The sequence below is a fragment of the Gracilinanus agilis genome, chromosome 3 (genome assembly GCF_016433145.1).
Source record: "Gracilinanus agilis isolate LMUSP501 chromosome 3, AgileGrace, whole genome shotgun sequence".
NCBI classification, from domain to species: Eukaryota; Metazoa; Chordata; class Mammalia; order Didelphimorphia; family Didelphidae; genus Gracilinanus; species Gracilinanus agilis.
In genome coordinates this window covers 504,778,826-504,801,708 of record NC_058132.1, presented here as the reverse complement: position 1 = coordinate 504,801,708, position 22,883 = coordinate 504,778,826, and the positions used below count along the sequence as shown (strand labels likewise).

General features: G+C 33.5%; 1 protein-coding gene across 2 annotated transcripts in view; it reads left to right on the top strand.

Annotated features, from left to right (window-relative positions):
- Window positions 1-17,906, top strand: part of TMCO3 (transmembrane and coiled-coil domains 3) — a 54,827-nt gene extending 36,921 nt beyond the window's left edge. For both annotated transcript variants that reach the window (XM_044670503.1, XM_044670502.1), the window contains 5 exons: window positions 574-769; window positions 9,884-10,034; window positions 14,641-14,720; window positions 15,437-15,586; window positions 17,625-17,906. In XM_044670503.1, the coding sequence (XP_044526438.1) occupies window positions 574-769; window positions 9,884-10,034; window positions 14,641-14,720; window positions 15,437-15,586; window positions 17,625-17,738 (691 nt within the window). In that variant the 3' untranslated portion in view covers window positions 17,739-17,906. The remainder of the gene's footprint in view (window positions 1-573; window positions 770-9,883; window positions 10,035-14,640; window positions 14,721-15,436; window positions 15,587-17,624) is intronic.
- Window positions 17,907-22,883: the final 4,977 nt, after the last annotated feature.

Genomic DNA, 22,883 nt, shown 5'->3' with positions numbered 1-22,883 from the left:
GAATGAATATTAATTTTTTTGTTGAATAGGAATTTTGCTACATCAAATATTGTTCCCCCAAAAAAGGTAAATAATAGGGTTTGCATTTGAAAATCTTTTCAACATAGGTTTTTGGTCTTAACAGAGTAATTTGTTGGGGGAGCTAGGTGGCTCAGTGAATAGAGAGCCAAACCTGGGTCCTGGGTTCAAATTTAACCTCAGACACTTACTAGCTGTGTGACCCTGGGAAGGTCACTTAACCCTAATTCCTAGTCCTTAAAAAAATTTGTCTGCTTTGGAACTGATACTAAGTATCAATTCTAAGACAGATAATAAGGACTTTCAAAAACAAAAACAAAAAACCAAGATAGTTTGTAATTAATTTTATCTCCTATGTCTGATTCAAACTACAATATAAAATGTAAAGTTTAAATTTAGGATTATATGATTTTGTAGATTTCATTTCAGAATTTCAAAATAGGAATAATGGTCTGGTAATTAATTTAAAGAAAAAGCTGGAAGCTAATGTCAGTGGAAATGGAAGAAACAGATTTTAAATGTGGAATAACATTTTTCTTTTTTGTTTACTTACAGCATTCTCCTGGAAATACTGAGAATATTGATACTGATTGGTCAAATCCTCATTTCTCTGGTTACTGTTTTTCTTGTATGTCTTGTTATAAAGACTTATCTTATAGGCCCATATTATCGAAAGCTGCATATGGAGAGCAAAGGAAATAAAGAAATCCTTGTTTTAGGAATATCAGCCTTCATCTTTCTAATGTTAACGGTAATTTTTACATGACAATATATTTTTCTTACATTTGAGAAGATTTATATTCTGCTTAAAGAAAAATACTTTGTTTTAATTAGTGATGGATCATAAGAACTTATAACTCTTAAATATTATCACATTGGTCCAGATATAGGTCATACCCTGAGGACAGGTCCTTGAAAGTTTTAGAAAAAAATTGGTAGTAGATGGGGTATATATGATGAAAGATAATACTAACTTCACTCAGAGTTTCTACAAACAAATTTTAGGGAGAAGATAGGAGTAGTAAGTTCTATACTTGGACCAATGTAGTCATTGTTACTTAATTATTTAAATTAAATTACTTTTTGAATGGAGATTATTTATAGTATCCATTGTTAGTCCATAGAGTAAAATCAGTTGGTTAACATAGCTTTAAGAATCTTGTGGTTTTACCTTTAAATGCTATACTAACACTTTGTTTTTTTAATTGACGTTTAAAAAGCTCTACTAAGAAATTAAATACATTAGCTCTAATTTCAAATCTGGCCTTTTCCCGAGTCTTTCAGATAGTTTCACATTTGAAATAAAAGTTCAGTAGTACAAAAGCAATTTTACAATGCCAACTTTTGGATAAAGTACAGTCACTTGAGTTGAGAGCAGATTTGAATTTTTAAAAGTAATAAATATGCAATTTCTTGAAGCAATAAAAGAGTTCTTTTTATGTTAATACAGAGTCACAATGGCATTTTTATTGGGTAAAAGAGCAGTATATAATAAAGGAAGTGGTACACTATGAAATTCCACTTCAGAGAGCTCCTTTCTAACAACAAAAAAATTTCTAGCTACTGACTGAGTGACTGATTATATGGTTAATGGAATTGAAACTTCTATTACTTTTAATATAAAAACAGTAAATAACCAGAAATGCAGAACTCAATGTTAAGCCCAAAATATTCAAAGATAAACAGGATTTTTAATGTTTTCTTAAAGGACATATATTTCATGAGATCTTAGGGACATAATTATAATGAGGGCAAAAGAGGACAATTTAATTTTTTCTTATTTTCCACAATGTGGCATTAAGATTCTTTTTGATAAGCTCAACTTTATTAAATTATTTTTAAGGAGAGAAAAAGCTTCACACCTTAACTTCTAAAAGAAAGTTTCTTTTTATACAAATTATTTGAGCTTTTATAAATATTTTATAAAAATATGAAATAAGCACATTTTCACTTTACTATTTTTATATATAATATTTTTCCCAATTACACGTGATAATAACTTTTAACATTCATTTTCCAAAATTCTGAGTTCCAAATTCTCTCCCTGCCTCACCCTACTTCTGAGGCAGCCAGAAACTTGATCTAGGCTATATGTGTTTCATTTCACTCTTAAAAGAATTTCACAATTAAGTTTAACTATGTATTAGACTTTGTATAAATGTTGAAATTTAAAGAATAGTACTTTTCTAATGATAATCACAATACTTTATTGAGTCTATTATTTCCCAAACTATCAAACTTAAAATGAAAATTCTCTGAAAACAAAAAAAAATCCTTTTAAAGAAAATTTTATATGCTGATGTTTTGAAGAGGCCTTATTTTAAATTCACTGAAATCTATAGGTCATAGTCTCAGTTTAGTGAAAGACTAAGAAATGAAATTCTGGTCTTGTAATGTATTACTACTTTTCTCTCTAAATTACGAGAAGAGGTGGGGCAGCAGGTTGGCTCAGTGGATTGAGAGCCAGGACTAGAGATGGGAGGTCCTAGGTTCAAATCTGGTCTCAGACACCTCCTAGCTGGGTGACCCTGGGCAAGTCACTTAACATTGCCTAAATTCACAGTATTGGCTCCAAGACAGAAAGTAAAGGTTTCAGGAAAAAAATAAATAAATAAAAAATAAGTTAGGAGAAGAAGGGCAGTGAGGTGGATCAGTGGTTTAGAGAGCCAGACTCAGACATGGGAGGTCCTGGGTTCAAATGTGGCCTCAGACCCTTCCTAGCTGTGTGACCCTGGGCAAGTCACTTAACCCCTATTGCCTAGCCCTTACCACTCTTCTGCCTTGGAACCAATACACAGTGTTGATTCTAAGACAGAAGATATGGATTTAATAAATAAATAAACAAATAAAAAATAAGAAGACAATTCTCTGAATAAATCTACATAATTGAGATAGGAATAAATCAGTGAAAATCTCATATACTTTAATTCTTTAAGGAAGTTCTATACACATATTTGTGCTTTCCCCAAAATGGAACTTATTTTGTTTCTTTTCTATTTATTATATAAATTATATATGATGTAAATCATGTATAAAAAGTATACAGATAATCACTTTCAACTCATTCAAAATTTTAACTACCTACAGATTTAATGAGTAGAAACATAATGTTGCATATGGGGGGAAAAGCACTAACTTTGAAGAATTAAATCAGTAGTCATTTGTAAGTAGTATATCAGACTCAATAAATAGTATATCCCTAATCTATCCTCTGTATGTAGAACTTTGAAAAGATTACATCCTTAAGGAAATAAGACATGTATAGGATGCAAGAATATATATATATATATATATATATATATATATATATATATATATATATATATATATATATCAGGTAACACCATTTAAGTAGTATGGACAAAAAAATGCAGTACAATGGACAGATCAGTGTGAACCAAAGTAATTGAGAAATACTTTATTGAAAGCTAAGGACTTAAGAGCCTTGAAGAATGGGCAGCATTTTTATAGTTAAGAACAGAAAAGCAGTCACTAACAGCAATATGCTGGAACCAGCTTGTACTGGCTTGTGAGAGCTAGTTGTTAAATTTTCAGCGTGAACATTTTTACTTCAGAAATTGGCAAGTGCCATAAATCAGGGCTTGATTTATTCTTTTGTTGATTGTCTAGACTTAAGAAATTCTAGGTTGAGAAAATATTAGTAATGCAGATTGAACTTTAAAATATGTTGCAAAGAAGTTTATTTGGGTTTTTTTCCCTTCCCCTCAGAGAGCTGGTAACATTTACCAGTATGGCCCTGGTACTCTGGAGGTAGGGGGCTGAGGGAGAGGATAAGCAGTAGAGAAGATGCCGTATGTGTGAAAGAGTTATGAGACAAGCTTGGTTGGAGTGGAAGAGACCTTTTGGGAAGTAATGGGAAAACAAGTTATGTAGATAAGATGTAACTCTGTCAGAATACAGAATTTAGATTTAATCCAAAAAACATTGAAGAGCCATTTGGGGTAGAGGATCTGGTGGTAACTGAGCAATGTATATTAGAATCAGATATCAGAAAGGTATAACAATCATATAGATTTGAGGTAACATGGATTAGAATGGGAGCAATGTGACTGAAGAGAAAGAAGGGAATTTAAGATAGTAGAGAGAAAGAATAAGCAGAGTATAGTGATAGATTGAATATAGGGGGTGAGAAGAGTTTAAAAACAATTAGATTTAGATATTAGAAGGATGATCCCAATGAAAGAAATGGAAGAAATCAATTTTGTAGAGAAACAATGAGAATGTTGAGTTTTGTTCAGTTTCATTGTAATGTTCCAAGGAAATAGATGGAATAATAATGGACAATATTGTGTAGATACTGTACTATAGTATTTAAAGGTTTGCAAAGCTGTGATGTTGTATTTGATTCATAACAATATTAGTCAATTACTTTGACTTCTTAAAGTAAAATTTTAATATCGAGTTTTAAAGTGTCACTACTGACCCTATTACTAATGTTTTAATCATTTGCAACATTAGACAATAAAAGAATATTTTAATATATGTTTTCCTCTGCTTTTATTATTTCTCACGGCCACCTTTTTTTTTTATTAAGAAAACCTAATTTTTGACTTTATTGTAAGGTTTTTGAAGATTTTTTCCAGATTTGATCCTCCCAACAACCCTATGTGGTAGGGACTTAAGAGATATTATAATCCTCATTTTATAGATGAAGAAATAAGGGCTACAAAGACTTATTTTGTCCATGGTCACATTGTTAATAAGTACAGTGCCTGGCACATAGGAAGTACTTGAAAAATTATTATTGACTTCACTAATCAGTGTTAGAGGTGGGTTTCTCGATTCAAAGTTCTTTTCAGAGAGCTATTTTGTCTGTTCCAGTACTTGTAAATGTTTCTCACTTGTGCAAATTTTTACTTATATTCTCTGGAAGTCTTCCTCAGTTAGTCAACACCTTAATTTAATTAGTAATTCAACTAGCATTAAGAACCCATTCTGTAAAAGACACCATACTAAGTTCTGGGAATACAAAGAAAGGCAGTTTCTGTTCTCAAGGAGCTCACAGACCAATGCAAAATGCAAAAAAACTATGTGTATGTGTTATATATAAGATAAATGAGAATAAATTGGAAATAAGCAACAGAGGGAAGACCTTGGCATTTAGGTCGATCAGGAAAGCCTTCTTACAGAAGGTGGGACTTTAGCTGAGACTTGAAGGAAGCCATGGGAGCCAGGAAATAAACATGAGGAAGGAGAGAATACCTTTCTTGTTATAAAACTATCTTCCTGAATATTTTGTTAACTTTAAAAATCAGCATTGCTTTTATTTTGAAAAATCAGAAATAAGGGCAGCTGGATAGTTCAGTGGATTGAGAGCCAGGCTTGGAGACGGGAAGTCCTGGGTTCAAATCTGGCCTCAGACCCTTCCTAACTGTGTTACTCTAGGCAAGTCACTTAACCCCCATTGCCTAGCCCTTGCTGCTCTTCTTCTAATACACAGTATTGATTCTAAGGCGGAAGGTAAGGGTTGGATAATTAAAAAAAAAAGATTGCCTTGAAAAATCAGAAATATACATACATATATATGTAGAGAGAGAGTGAGGAATTTCCTCTATTGAGCTCTTCATCAGAGAAATCACAGATCTATCAGAAAAAATAGCACCATTATATATTGTTCAAACCCCAGGTTTTCAGAATTGTACTTTGTAATTCCTTCCCAGTCAAATGTAAGCCCCTAGAGGGCAGGGACTAACTTTTTTTTTTTTAAACTCTTACCCTCTATCTTGGAATCAAGTGTGTGTATTGGTTCTGAGGCAGAAGAGTAGTAGGGGCTAGGCAATGGGAGGTGGTGAAGTGACTTGCCCAGGGTCACCCAGCTAGGAAGTGTCTGAGGCCACATTTGAACCAAGGACCTCCCATTTCTAGGCCTGGTTCTTAATCCATTGAGCCACCAGCTGCCCCCAGGAACTGACTTTTTAATGTGTCTCTGTTGTCTAGCACTGTAGCAGGCACAGAGTAGGTGATTAATAAATGCTTTTAGATTGACCTTATTCCTCCTTCTTCCTAACCTGTTTAGATTCTTTGTCAAATTCTATTGATACCCTGTCATTTTAACTTTAATAACCCTTATACATGTCAAAATACAGGCCTTGCTAGTTTCATTTTTCTTTTTTCCATTTTTTATTATAAAGATATTTTATTTTTACCAATTACACATAATAAATTTCCACATACATTTTCCAAAGTTATATGATCCAAATTGTCTCTGTCCCTTCCTTTCCTCCCCCTTCCCAGAGATGTCAAGCAATTTGATCTGGATTATACATGTTTTATCATGCAAAACATATTTCCATATTGTTCATTTTTGTAAGAGAATAATCGTATAAAACAAAAACCCCAAATAAACAAGTGGAAAATTGCTTTAATCTGCATTCCAACTCCTTACAGTTCTTTCTCTGGAGGTGGATAGCATTTTTTATCATAAGTCCCTCAGAAGTGTCCTGGTTCATTGTTTTACTGAGAATAAGTAAGTCTTTCACAGTCATTGCACAATATTGCTGTTACTGTGTACATTGTTCTCCTGGTTCTGCTTATTTCACTCCACATCAGTTCATGGAGGTCTATCCAGCTCTTTCTGAAATCATCCTGTTCATCGTCCCTTAAACACAATAGTATTCCATCAGCATCATATACTACAATTTGTTCAGCCAACAATATTCAGCTACAAATACTTTTTTACAAGTAGGTCCTTTTCCCTTTTTTTTTTTTTAATCTCTTTAGGATACAGACCTAAGAGTGGTATTACTGGATCAAAGAGTATGCATTGTTTTACAACCCTTTGGGTACAATTCCAAATTGCCCTTAAGAGTGGTTGGATCATTTCACAACTTCACTAACAATGTATTAGTGTCCCAATTTTGTCACATCCTCTCCAACATTTATCACTTTCCTTTACTGTATCAGGGCCAATATGATAGGCTTTTTTCTGATCAAGAGGGATGTTATTTTCATTTTTCATTGGAGCATTTGAATGATTGTCTATTCCTAAATATTTTTCTCTTTGAAGTATATCTGATAAAAATTGTCTTTACTCTTTTTTCCTTTTCATAATCTTTCTTTTTTAGACCCAGAACATTTCATTGTTTGTTCTATAGGTGATAGATAAAAAAGTAAAAATGTTTCTCATTTCACTGATTCTTATTTACCCTTGTGTTTAGAAATTGGGAGTCCTTATTGATATATAATTTTATGTGTTTTATTTGACCCTATATCTGACCCATTATCCTTTAGGTGCATAGTCCTTTACTGATCTACATGATCTTTCTATAGATTAAATATGCTTTTTTTTGTTTGGATTTTAAAACCAGCCTCTATCTAGCTACAACTATTATCAAAATAACCCATCTTCTTTTAAAAACACCTGCCAATTTCTGTTGACTCTTATAATGCTTTATGTCTTATAAAGACCCAATATTATATTTTACAGCATGTATTCAAGCTATTCAGAATATTTTTTTTCTTTTGAGTTCTTGATTCAGTAAGAAGTAGTGGACTTCTTTTTAGCACTGTATAAAGATTTAGAAAAGCTTAAAGGCAATTGCCATTTGATCCTTGATAATTTGGAGGCATTTGAGAGGAAGAAGCAACTTGTCCAGGGTCACTCAACTAGTGTATAAGAGTTGATAATTGAACCCAGGACTTCTGACTCTAAGCCTTTGTCTAGTACATCATACTGCCTTTGTGAGAATTAATATCGTCTTAAATACAGTTTGAAATTTTTCTTAAAAGTTTTTTTTCCTATATTGAATTTAAGTTCTCACTTAAGGGACATTAAAAATACAAGGGGCGGGGGGCAGCTGGGTAGCTCAGTGGATTGAGAGCCAGGCCTAGAGACAGGAGGTCCTAGGTTCAAATCTGGCCTCAGACACTTCCCAGCTGTGTGACCCTGGGCAAGTCACTTGACCCCCATTGCCTACCCTTACCAATCTTCCACCTATAAGTCAATACACAGAAGTTAAGGGTTTAAAAAAAATTAAAAAAAATACAAGGGGCCTTAGAAATCACTTGGTCCAACCTTTTCATTTTTACAGGTAAGATAATTTCAGACCCACAGAAGTAAAGTGACTTGATACATCTGATTAGTGGTAGAGCCAAGCCTTGATATCAGAGAACTTTTGAATCCTGGGTCAGTTATCTATTCTAATTCCTCTTCTGTCAAACTATTGGAAATGTTTTTTAAGTTAAATTTTAAAATTATTTTAAATATTCTGTATACTTAAATAATCACTTCTAAACAAACACTTGCTCTTATAGATATTCTTAATGTTAAGTATAAGATTCTTAGAAAGAAAGAATTATCGAAGAAGTTAACTGCACTTTAAAAAATCATTGTGCTTTTTTCCATTTGCTTTGCATTGATGATATCATATCAGAAAGCTTAACTTTATACCACCCCATTCTAACAGTTCAGCAGTAAAATTACTAACCACATAGCAACTTGACTTTCATTTGCGTATAATCATAGAAGGAAGGGACAAGGACTAGCATTATCTATATTGTTGATCACATCTGCTTTTTTAGGTTCTGGGAAAAGAAACAGTCATTTTACAATATACATTTTCTTAATTCCAAAGCTTTATTTTTGAGGTGACAAAAAAGGACCAAAAACATTTCAAATATATTCAGGAAAGTGTTTCTCAATATTCAAAATAGTATTATACATGAATAATGTTTTAGTTATCTTAAAGGCACTTATAGTTTTCTTTTTTAATCAAGTCTTATTTCAGTGTCCTCCTAGATTTTCAATATGTAAGTGAAAAATACCTCATCTGAAAAAAATTATTTATTGGAGAAAGAAATATCAATACATCTTTGCTTAAATCTAGTTCTGTTGACTCTAGATGATAGGGTTAACATTCAAACAATATAATTTCCACCTAGGCATAGTTTACACAAAAGATTGCTTGGAATGTGCAGTGCTTTAATTCAGTTTAAATTTTAAAATGTACTCCATAACCTCTAAGGCAAAAAAAATTTAATACTCGAATTTATAACTTACTACCTACAATTATAGGATACCAGGAAACAATTATTATAGGGTATTTTAAAAGGGAAAATAATGTTGCATTGTTGGACCTTAACAAGTAGATGTAGAACAATCAGAAGAAAAATAGATTCTGTTGGCCTTCCTTTCCTATTTAGATTTTTTTTAAAAAACTGACTCTTAGAATTAATACAATTAATTACAATTAATGTTCCAAGGCAGAAGGGCAGTAAGAGCTAGGCTATTAGAGTTAAGTGACTTGTCACACAGCTAGGAAGTGCCTGGGATCATATTTGAAACCAGAACCTCAATTTTCCAGACCTCATTCTTTGTCCACTGAGCCACCTAACTACCCCTCCTATTTAGATTTGACCTGTGAAGTTAAATAGCTATGTTTTTTTTACAATTAGCAAAATAAAGATTTAAACAATTATCTAGGTAATTGTAAAAAAAAAATCCATTTTGATATGAGATATTTTTTCACCATACATTAGCCAGTACACATCCTGTAATATATAATTTATATATTTTTTTAAATTGACAATGCGTTGTCAACTAAAAATTAGAGGGGGGGTACTTTTTTATATTAAATACTTTTAAATCCTGATATTCTTTAAGGAAATCATAATTATTCCTTAAGTGATTCTTAAAGAAAACTGTTTTGTGTTCTGTAAGGTTATTAATACTATTAATTCTAATATTTCTAGATATTTCACTATTGAAATTATGTAAAACAGTTATATTCAATTAAAAAAGACTTATTTCTATCTGTACTTATAATTGGAATAAAAATTCAGGATAAAGGACTACCATATTGTATACTTCAAGAGTAAACTTTAAGCTTCCGATCTTCCTTGACAGATTACAGAGCTTCTTGATGTTTCAATGGAGTTGGGGTGCTTTTTGGCTGGAGCATTGATTTCTTCTCAAGGTCATATGGTTACTGAAGAGATTATGTCCTATGTTGAACCTATACGAGACTTTTTGGCCATCATTTTCTTTGCATCTATAGGTAACTTATATTGTCATCATAACAATCTAATTTCATTTAATAAGAAGTCTTTCTGTTTCTAGCACTTATAATCTCTGTATTGTTTGGGCCCCAAGTTTTTACATCAAAAACATGACTATAAATTGGAGAGTGAAAGGGATGGGATCTATCAAAAATTCTCTCTAGCTCATGCTAGATGAGACACATGGAAACCCAAGAAATGTCAGTATCAGACTCGTTATGTTTTTCAAACAGACAGAATGCTGTCTTCCTACAAGCATTCAGGCTAACAAGACATTTAAATATAGGAAAGAGTTGTGTTAAACCTGATCAAAATATGGGATACTATTTGAGCCCCTCAACTATTAGGGGAAAGATTCTTGCCTTTGAGAACAGTATAAACAATCTTCTTCCTTTTTGTGGTTCCTGTCTCCCCACAGGATTTTATCGTCTCTGTGGACCCATAGTAGTAGTAAAGGTCTTGGTTCTTTCTCTGTACATGTGGTTCTCTACCATGTGTGTTTCACTAACTAACCCAAGTAGGATCTGAAGGTTCATGACTCTGTTGTAGTTTTGTCCATGAATCTTTGTGCTCATGCTTCTCGTTAGAGACTATTGGGATGCACAAGCCATTTTCCATGCCTTGAATACAGTTTGGTATGTTTTTATCTGTCTCTTGTTGATCTCTTCTTGCACATAGACTCTAAAACTTTCCTCTACTAGACAAATCAGTGGGGAGGGATACCTGTATGCCCTTTATGTTCTCTCCCCAGTTCAAAATTTGTAGATTCTCTTAATTATGTGAATGAGATATCTTCCTCTAATCATAGTAGACTGCCCAACATACATCAATTAGGTGACATATCTACATTCTCTAGATATATTTTGTTTCAATTTTGGGAATGTATATATCTTTATTATCTATAGTTAGGAGGAAAAGTTTATAAAAATAGGATTTAGTCAGGAAAACTTAACTTTGGTTGTTATATATCAAAAATGCCTGACATTCTCCATTTAAAACATTTTTTCCTAAGCTTCAAAAAAGTATGAATTTTTTTTAAATTAAGCATGTCATTTGCTTGTCATCTCCTGATCTCAACATGAGTAATAATAAGTAAATTGCAAGCCACATGGTTACAAAGAACCTTAGTTTCTGGCATTTTTCTCAGGAGACAGGTTTTTATAGACTCATGTTTGATGATCTTTAATGAGGTATAGCACTTAGAAGTAGTGCCAATATAATTTGTGGAGAGCTTTGTGTTTCTAAATAAGATTTTAAACACCTTGCCTATTTTTCAGGACAAATTTCATATCTAGCAATGAAAACATTGCTTGCTTTTTTAAAATATGAGTGGCAGGTTCTCAATACATTAGCAATAAAAGAAAATGTCTGAAAAAAAGTTGTAGGTCAAGTATAAATTATAGTAGTGTAAATAAGAGGCTTTATTTACCCTATATATTTTAAATGTTGTCTTTTTAAAGAGCTAAATATCCATCAAAATCCTACATTTAAAAGTCTATATATTTGAGAGTTTTTGTCTGTAAATTGGGTTTTTAATGTAAATTGGAATATTGCTTCTCAATAAATAACAATTTTATATATTTTTGCTTTCATTATTTAGCTTTCATTATATAAAACACAGTTTAGTTTGTGTTAATCATCTGTATCTGGTTGATTGTTAAATTTGTCTAAAACTAGTCCTTTAAGTATTTTTAGAGATTCTTCTAGATTAATCTTCTTAGGAAAAACAATTATTTAGACATCAGACAAGTGGAGATAGTAACTAAATAGAAAAGTACCTTAACTTTGTTTATTAGATCAAAAAGCCAAATACTTTTGTGGGGCTAAATATTTCAAAATTACTCTAATGATGATTTAAAAAAAATACTTTGACTTCTATTTTAGAATCAATACTAAATATTCCTTCTAAGGCAGAAGAGTAGTAAAGGCTTGACAATTGGGGTTAAGTGATTTGCCGAGGGTCACACAGCTATCAAGTGTCTGAAGCCAGATTTGAACTAAGGACCTCTCATCTTTCAGCCTGGCTCTCTATCCACTGAACTGCCTAGCTGTCCCTTGATTACTTCTTTTTTTTTTTTTTTTTTTAAACCCTTACCTTCCGTCTTGGAGTCATTACTGTGTATTGGCTCCAAGGCAGAAGAGTGGTAAGGGTAGGCAATGGAGGTCAAGTGACTTGCCCAGGGTCACACAGCTGGGAAGTTTCTGAAGCCAGATTTGAACCTAGCACCTCCAGTCTCTAGGCCTGGCTCTCAATCCACTGAGCTACCCAGCTGCCCCCTCTTGATTATTCTTAATAAGTGAAATTTCTTCTAGGATATTTTTGGTTTAAGGACAAAGAAAAAAGGCTGTTACATATAACCTTAAAAACACTATAAAAAAGATTAATTATAAACAACACTTTTGGAAATATGATGGATTTAAATAAAGATGTTTTTATCTAAATAAAGGAGACTCACTTTAGTATCTCTCTTAAATATCTTGTCAGTAGGTAATAGCTGTGCTTGATTATTGTTATAATTGGTTTCTAATAGCTCCTAAATCCTTTGGAGGAGAGGGGGTTGAGTTAGCCACTACTCTTGGCAACTATCAGTGATCTTTGAGATTGTTGCCTCTTTTTACTTATTAAAAATGACCAAGCTAATGTGTGGCAAAGCTTAATTAGAATCTAGATCTTCTAGAACTTTTCTATCATTTATTCATTTAAATCTTTAAGCACTTACTCTACTATGTTGTATACTGTGGAGGATGCAAAGAAGAAGAATAAGATATGCTCCCTGTTCTAAAAAGCTTTTATTATAGTAAAGCTAATGTTTAATGACATCAAGGCTTTTTTTTGTCTCAGGTATGTTTCTAGAAGAGAGACATTTAGAAAGAGATACTTTGTAAATGATTGGGAAAATCTCTTAAATTTTCAAGAATTCTAAGGAAAGACTAATTCTTCCTATAAATGACCTCTGTTTCTCTGGTTTATCCAACCTCTACTGTATATCTTGTATCTATCCCCTTTTCTTCATTCACATACTCTCTGCCTTAATTCAAGCCCTTATCTCCTCTTACCAATTATTTACTGCTATTATTATGCTATTAATATAAAGTAACATAGTAATATTATAATTTTATACAATTATGTTAATATAATGGATATACTACATTAATAATATAATGGCTAATACGATTACATATAATTACTGTATTAATAATATATAATGTTATTTTATTATCATTGCTTAGTGCAACAGCCCCCATTTGATCTATCTGTTGCTAAAATTTCCCCTCTCCTATACTTTCTTCTGCAGAACTGATACTCACCCTCCCCTGCTAGAAATCTTCAGTAGCTCCACATCACATCTGGGGTGAAAATACAAAGCTTCAGCCTGGAATTACATACAGTCTAACTACCACTTAGTCCTAGTTCATATTCCTCCTCTTCAACATCTATCTCCCTTCCAGTCAGACTGGGCTCCTGTCTCTTTCCCAGACTGGACTTCCTGTCTCCATTCCTGGGCCTTTTCTTAAGCACTCCCCAAGGCTGAAAGGCTTCTCTCCCCACCTCCCACACAAGGCTTTCTCTGGGCCCTCCAGGTGAGGCCTCACTCTCACTGAAATTACTTTGTATTTATTCGTTTGAATGGCCTGCCTCCTTAGGAGAATGTAAACTCCTTGAGGGCAAGAGCTATTTGGTTTTGCCTTTGTGTCTGAAGAACTAGCATCTTGCCTTAAACTTGGCAAATAATAACTATTTGCTGAATTCCAGAAAAGGGACTGGAGAAGAGACCCTGGGAAGCCCTGTGTCCCCATTCTAGGAAAAGCCAGAAGATGGGGACAAAGAATCCACTGGGCAGGAATGGAGCATCTAGGAAGTCTTTCACAGTCAACCAGTCACAAGCTCATTCCTTTGTTTGTTAGGGAAGCTTCTGGTGGCAGGGAGGAAAGCCAGGGGATTGTAGTCATGGCTGAAGGAGTTGTACAAGGCAAACTTTTTTGTTGTTTTCTCAAAATTTGTGTATTAATACTAAATCCAGAAAGTATATCAGCAAATAACAGTATGTAATTTTCTCTAATAAGTTCTCATGAGGTATATGGATTAGTTCATTTAATATATAATGTTTATAGATAGTAGCATTGACCCTATATTGTATTTTTTACATATAAATTTCCATATGGATTCTAATTTACAGACATTAAAAAGCATCTCTATCTTAATTACAAGAAACTAATGAAGGAGAATTAGAATAAGAGCTTGTTTCTCTTTTGATTTGATCAATTTTTTCCCCAGAATATGAGGGAGCACACTTTCTTAGCTAAATTGACCGGAAAATTTTTTAGTTATAATGGGGAATTTCAAGGAATGGAACTGAGAATTACGTATTAAATGATTACTTATTCATTTAAGTAGGAGGGAATAGGAAGAAAACCCCAGAAACCCAAATTTATCTTGACACAATTATCTGTAAAAAGTTCTAGGTGTTCTTTTAAAGAACAATATAGAGAAGGACAAATATTTTAGTTGTTAATGTTAAGAAAGTTGGAAGTAAAGCTCATTGGCAGCCTATTTGGGTATACAAAAAGCATAAAAATTAATTTATTCTTTCCTTTTTCTCACAGGTCTCCATGTTTTCCCTACTTTTGTAATATATGAACTCACTGTTTTGATGTTTCTCACCCTGTCAGTGGTAATACTGAAGGTATAATTTTTATTACTAGCTTTTTCATTTCTAGTACAATGGATACTATCCTTTTGTCTTTTCTGTTTTCTATAGTACCTAAATTACTTCCTGATAAAAGTAGTAATCTTCATTTATATAGTGCTTGTAGGTTGATCAGTCACTTTTCTTACAACACTTATGTAAGATAGAACAAGTATTATTACCCAAACATTATGGGGATGAAGAAAGAGATAGATTTATAGAAGGGAAATGACATCTAGGAAGTAGTTTTAAGACTCAAATTTAGGTGTTCTAGCTACATTGAGAAAAAAAACAAAGTAAAAATGGAACATCGAATCATACTTTTTATAGCTAGTAAGAATCCTAAATGTCACCTAATCTTTTACATCTGAGGAAGCTGAGAAACAATAAGATAAAAAATTTTGATGAATTTGATAAAAATAGAGCCAAGATTAAAACTCAGGATTTCTGATTCCAAATCTAGTTTTTGTTCCACTTGCCATATTGCCACCAACTTCATTGTCCTAATTCTTCATACTTGCATCAATCATAATAATATGTTTATATTACTTTGAGAAAGTAAAATGTGTTCACAATAAGAAACCTCAGTTTGCTATGTTAGTAGAATGCATATCTTATTTGACTTTGTGTTTTCTGCGTGGTTTCTATATATTAATTGCAAGTTTCTCATCTGAACATTTAAAAAAATAATCCTATGAATGTTGTTCTCTAAGTTTGTTTTGGCAGTGCTTGTCTTATCCCTTATTCTGCCCAAGAGTGGTCAGTACATCAAATGGATTGTCTCAGCTGGACTGGCACAAGTCAGTGAGTTTTCTTTTGTTCTGGGAAGCAGAGCACGGAGAGCAGGAATCATCTCAAGAGAGGTACTCTCCTGTTAGCTGTTCTGGGAGTTGTCACACAGTTGATAAGATCAGTTCTCCACCATCATTTAACTTTTTGTAGTATTTAGGAACACTGAGACGTATACATTTTAGGCAGATGACAATTAAAACACTGCTGATGGTACTTATTATTCTTTTATCTAGAGACTATATATAGTATATATAGTATCAATAGGTTTTTTTTTAAACCCATACCTTCTGTCTTGGAATCATTACTGTGTATTGGTTCTAAGGCAGAGAATGATAAGGCTAGGAAGTGTCTGAGGCCAGATTTGAACCCAGGACCATCTCCTCTAGGCTTGGCTCTCAATCCACTGAGCAACCCAGTTGCCCCATATCGATGGTTTCAGATAAATTATCATCTAGAAAATATAATGTTTTTATACTTTTTTAATTCACTCCTCTCCCCATTAAAAAAAACTATATTTTTAATCAAGTGTAGAATCTTTGCTTCAGAGGGTTTGGGTAAGCATCCAGATAATATTTTTACCACTGTGGCACATTACTTTGTATTTACTCCCTTGGCTACCTATTATATTTGCATCTGGCTAATGAGAATCTTTGTTTCCCTGGCTCTCTGGGCCCTCTGCAAGTGTCCTTCTAGGAGTCTTTCTATTATTGTTGGTAGGTAGGTAGCTAGCTATGTTTCTATCCCTTAGTCTGTATTTTCTCTCCTTCCTAAGTTTTCTGTCTCTTACTATTCCAATTTATAATATTTTCTTTCTTTCTTCCATAACTAACTGTGATATAGGGAGTAAAGTAATTTTAGTAGATTTATTGAATAAGATTATCTATTCCCCATTAATTTAAAAAAGCTGATTAGAAAATGCTTTTAAGAATGTTTTTCTAAATTTTATATTTTTCAAGTTAACTTTTTTTATTTATTTGACCTTACTTTTATTTTCCGAAGTGGTTCTTCTGAGAGAAAAGCTTCCCTATCCATGTTATAAAAACAAAATTAAAAATTATTAATTTAAGATTAAAATATTTAACATAAAAATGTAAATCTTATTGTTGGAAGAAATACCTTAATTATTATTCCTAATTATTACATGAATTATCTTTTGATTAATGAAAAACCTTTTAGAAGTTAAAAAAGATAAAAATAATTGTTATTATTTGGAGAAAATTTTTCTCTAGTAAGCAAAAGTGAACATTTACTATATTTCATTTATTTTTTTTTAAACCTTACCTTGGGTCTTGGAGTCAATACTGTGTATTGGCTCCAAGGCAGAAGAGTGGTAAGGGTAGGCAATGGGGGTCAAGTGACTTGCCCAGGGTCACACAGCTGGGAAGTGTCTGAGGCCAGATTTGAACCTAGGACCTCCCATCTCTAGGCCTGGCTCTTAATCCACTGAGCTGCCCAGCTGTCCCCCATTTACTACATTTTAAATGTTTTAAAGTTTAAATCCATTACTGAGTTGGATAGTCATCTAAACATAAATTACTGTATTTGCTTATTTAAAAAAGCCTCTAAAGTTGACTCTTTAAACATACTTCTCAATTATATACTTACTACAGTGGTCCAAGAAACACCTAAGCCCTGCTATCATATGTTGGGTACATATACAAAATAGACCTGGTGCATCAGCACAGCACAGCACAGTGAACAAACTCTGCTTTAGTATTCTAAACTGTATTGTTCCACCCGGGACTTTGTTAGGCGCTCCATTGCCTTTCATCTTCATAAAGCAGCTAGTTGACCTTTTTTCTACTAAGACCTACTGAAATCTGACCTAAAAGAAAGGAATGTTGTTTAAAGGACACTCCCTCCTAGCCTCTGGCTAAGAGAACCCAGAAATACCAAAAGGGCTACTTGATAAGAGAGCCAGAGGAAGGGGCATAGAGACGATCCAGGCTTTTAAATTACTTATTTATTAAATGACTCACATATATACTTTATAGTTGTCAAATTACAAATCCATCCCATTCTAGCTTAAGAATCAATTTAACTTTGTGCTATGTTTTAATTTACTGAGCAAATCAAAGACGTAATGATTTTGCATTTTCTCATTTTCAGGTCTACCTACTTATATTGAGTGTAACTACTCTAAGTCTTTTACTTGCCCCAGCATTATGGAAAGCTGCAATTATGAAATGTTTGCCAAGACCAGAAAGACGATTAAGTACCTGAAAATAAAAGTATTCATCTAGAAATAATAGGTTCCTTTGCAAAAATAACAAACCAACCCCAGATCTCTTTGCAGGAATTTGTGATGTACCTTCTTATGAGCCTTACATATTTTAAAGTAATACAGACTATATTAAATTATTAGTGTTTTGATGTTTGCACAGCTTACTAAATATGCATTGTCATGTTTTAGGATCTTCCAAAATAACTCATTTAGACTTAATTATGCACAGTAGAATGGCTTTGAAAATAATGCATCATGCAGATCGCCTTGACTATTTTGCCTGGATGTGCCTTTTTTCTCAAGTTTATTCCCATCTTCTTTTGTTAATCTATTTATTTACCTTTTTTGGGTAGAAAGCAAAAATTTAAATGTTTCTTATTTAATGGTGCCTGTGGTACCTTTGTCAAAATGACTAAATTTATCTTTGTAACTTCTAGATTTGTAATCTGTAGGTCAGGCATTTGTCATTAAAACAAGTGGTGTGAATTTCTAGTTCATTCAGAGTTTGGCAGCTTAATTTTAACGTTTAATATGATCAAAACTTTTTGTTCTAAATGAGGTGAAAATCTTATAGTGCCTGCTTGCTTTTTATCATATCATCTTTAAATACTCATTTTAATGTTACTTCATTCTTTTTTAAAAATTTGCACTTTCAACTGTCTACTAACTACATTCTTTAGTAAATATGATCTTTGATCAAGATACAATCAGTATTCTTGAACAGAACTTAAAGATTTTTTGAAATCTTGATTTGGAGATTAAATTCTGATGCTGAATGGCTCTTTACATACTCTTTTAAATAATTTGTTTAAATATTCACATGTTATTCCATAAGATCTCAGATTAAAGCTTTGCTTTTTAAAAGTACCAAGTTCTAGCTGTCATATGAAAATTTTTTTCGCTATACTCTATTTTAAGAAGTCACATGTAAGAAGAAATGAACTTAAAAACTTGACAAGCTAGGCAGTGAAACTCTTATTATGAGAAAATAATTTGCTCTACAAAATGATTTATCTCTTTTAAATGGGAGCTGTCCTACTTAAAAGCCATTAACAGCTTGGCAAAGATAATTGCAAGTGAAGTCTCAATTGTACCGCAGAAAAAATATGTAAATTTTGTTATTAGCCAATGCCAAATCAAATTAATCAGTGCTAGAAATGAAAACATCTTGTGTTATTAGTCAACAGGACAGACTGCATTTATAAGAATTTTATAATTTCATAGGAACATGTAATGGAGAGGTGTGTATATTTCAGAAAGTGAACTGTATCTATGTTTGTTTACAATAAACTTGACAAACATTCCAAATATTACCCTATCATTTGGTACCGTTTCACCCCATTCTTATCTCTGATATATTAAAGCATTTTGTGAGTAATGCAAATGGGGCTAGTTTTGCCCATTGGCAGTTATGAAGCTATTTTCTGGAAACCTGGCCAGTTTCATACCAGTTTGAAATAAATACTTAAATGAGAAATCCTGTAAAAAATATCATGTTACCACATGTCTAAATGCAATACATTGGTCAATTCTCCTGAAACTTTTTGATATGCAAAAATACTTTAAGGGGAAGTCAAATGAATGAATCGGTAACGTGAACTATTGTGGTATATAGTGGTATATGAGAAACCTAAGATTTTAGCAGCCTTGCGCATAACTAGAACCAGTAATAATTTATGGCTCACCAACTTTTAAAAATTATACTTCTGCTTATAGCTCTACTTTATTTTATGCAATAGCTACATTTGTAAAAAATTGTATACGTTTTTTACTTTAGAGAAGTAAAATATTTTAAATGCATTAGGGACTCTTGACTTTAAAAGAAATTTTATTTCTTTTGTATAGTGAAGAATTATTTTAAAGAGTGAATAGCTAGTCCTGATGTTTTTTGTAAATCCAGATTTGTATATATTAAATTTGCTTGTAATTGGCCACCCTTTTCTTCCCCTCTCCATAAGAATTAGTCTAACTTACACAATTTTTGCAGAAGTGAAAAGGTTGTTCATTTTTTTAAAGTTGGAATTTTCTCTGCAAAGTGGAATTACAGTATACAAACACAGTACTTTAATAATTTTACAGTGTTAATTTTGTGCAAATTTGGATCTGCTTTCTCAGCTTATGAAAGCCACTTTAACGTAAGTGAAAATGTGACATCAAAATCTTCGTTTTTTTAACATTTCTTTTGTGCTATTTTATTTAAAAGGCAAAGCTTTGCAATGAACTATTTTTTAATTTGTTCTAGAATGAATATCCTAAAAGAACTTGGATTTTACCCAGACTGACAAATTTAGCTGGTTCTTTTTTAGACAGTAAAGAATTCAATTTTAATAATTAAAGCAATTTATTAAAATTTTAGAAGCACTGTTATGTGTCATTAAATATCTTTGTGCAGAAGGGTATGTAGAAATATAAGTTATTTTCATGTGAACTGTAGCATTTCTTGTTAAAGAAATCTAAAATATAAATGCTATCTGAGGCAAGGGTTGTTAATATAATAAATCTGTTTAAAGAAAAGTCTTGAAAGTATTTTTGTGCATTTTTAAACTTGTGACTTTCTTTTGTTCATCATAATTCAGGCATAATCTACCTCATTACTAAAAAGATTTACCTCTGGGGCAAATCTTCCTCCCCTTCCCCTAAAAGAAATATTTACCGTACACTTTTAAGAACCTAATAAAGCACAATTAGCTCATAATGTATATGTAAATGTTTATAGTTCTAAGGAAGCAAGATCTTGTACAAGATTTTGGCTCTATTATTAATCACTTATATAATTTATCAGGTAAAAGTTGAGAATGCTAGCTCTTTGATATTTTCAACTTAGTACACATTTATTAACTGCATACTACCTGCAGGCACTAGGGATGAAAAAGACAAGAATGAAATAATCCCTACTCTCAAATATTGTAACTCTTGAGACTGGTCTGATGATTGACCAATACAAATGAAACAAGATTATCTATGCTAAGTCTTAGCCTATTACATTTTTTTTTCAAATATACCTACATATGTAAACAGGAATTACCATTGGGAACACCATCATTTCTACCTGGTTTACATATGGTTGGAGCAGCATATTGTTTTATATGGACTGAGTTGCTTTCCCTTTAAGGGAGCATGGAGGCTCTTTTCATCCTAGGGCCATATTGGTGAAGCCGTGACATGGGTGCTGGGGTGGCATAGAGGGGGCTGCTCTGTTCTCCCTCTCTATGCTGGCCTGAGGACATTTTTCACATGCCCTGCCCCTCTGTCCAGCTGCCCAGTGCGAGCACTTTCTCCCTCCACTGTCTGGGGTAATGTGGGGGACTCACCAGCAGCTTGAAGGTGCACTTTGGGCATGCAATCTGAAAATGTTCACCAGTGCTATTAGGGGATTAGGAGTTGGACCAGTGATGTAGTTTCTGACCTCTTGAGCCATTGTAAAGCTTGGCTTATTAGGAGTAGATCCTCCTCAGGCTTGACAGAATTCCTAGAACTCAGAGTATCAGTGTAGAGCTCTGGATGCTGCCATTAGTGTGACAGATGGGGAGGCAGAAGGGAGTTCCCATATACTTTGATCAATGTGTCCTTATTGAGCCTTTTTATGGTTGAGTAAACTTTTCATCAAGTATTTTATGGGTCACAAGTGCCTGATTGCTTTCTTGTCCCATTTCTGAACTTTGGACCAACCTGACCTAAATTTGACCTGACCCAGGACAATATCCTGGATCCATTATCACATGATCTAAAGGATCCTTCCTCAGTGAGGATCCATATTATTATCCTGCCTAGAACTAGACCATGTAACTTCCTGGTCATTTCCAAACCATACTGCCCACACTGTGGCCTTCTTCCCATAAGAATTCAACTTCTGCTTTTAGGATCCTGGGCTCTCTTAGGTGAGCTTTTACCTTATTTTTTTTTTCATAAAACCAGAGATCCACTATTCAGCCATTTCCAAACCATTCTGCATTCTGCCACCACTTTGTCTCCTTCCACTAGAACCCTGGCCCAACCATTTCCAAACTGCCATAGTATGCATTCTCTGCCCTTTCTTTCCTCCTTCCTCATTCCAATTCTCATTCTCCTTTATGTGCTGTGTTCCCTGTTGTAAGCAACATTGAGGCAGACTGTTTGGCCACCTTGTTTCTTATCCATTTATGAAATTATATATATATATATATATATATATATATATATATACTTATAGGTAATGTTTATATATAATATGCATTATATATAATAATTACATATATGTATAATGCTCATTTAGAGACTTTTACATACCCAAGGTGGTCTATGAGCAAATCTTATTTTAACCAAACAACCCTTGCCTCAGATGGAATTGAATATAGAAGTGAGAATTCTTATCATTGGGGGAAGCCATACATGTAGTAGCCACTGTTATAAGTAAGAGGGTTATAGCATGTGAGGATTGTCTGCAAGGAACAGACACAGAAGAGAGAGGCCTGAGATCAACAGGGGAAGATTCTAGAATTTTGAAGGAAGGATTAGATTGGAACTGAGGAGGTTAGCTGGCTCTCTCTGGAGGTTTCTGGACAGGGTGGCTGCTTTTCCTTAGTGGCAGATTCTACCCCGATTCCCCATCCTACCTGCTGCCTTGCTGTTGTCTGCTGTGTTTCCTTGTGATCCTGAACATCTGGCTCTCTGACTATAAGACCAGGTCTGGGTTCCTTTTGGTTCCAGGACCTTTCCTTAGGCCCTGCCAAACTGCCATAGACCACTACCTCTAATACCACCTAAGGGGGCAGGTTAGTGCAGATTTAGGTAGAGCAGGGACTGGGTTTACTTTAGTTCAGAGAGCTGAGGGTTAGATCAAACTCTGAAGACTCCCTGTGAAGGGACAATTAGATCTGGGAAATTTTAGTTAGTTGACATTAGTATTAGGGTCTTCCTAATTCCCATTTATCCTTTCCTCTTTGAATAAACACAACTTCCCTGTTACTAAGTGGTCTGTGTGTTTTGGTCTTAGACCAGGCTTTGCCTGGACTGGGTTTCTGTGGACCTTCCCAAACCACAGTTAATGTCCTGATACTGGCCCAATCCTATCCATCAGATCCCATCCCCCATACCACCCTAATACAGTCCCCATGATCAGTGAGAGATCAAGGGAGGAGTACAGAATGAGAGAAGTGGATCTGGGA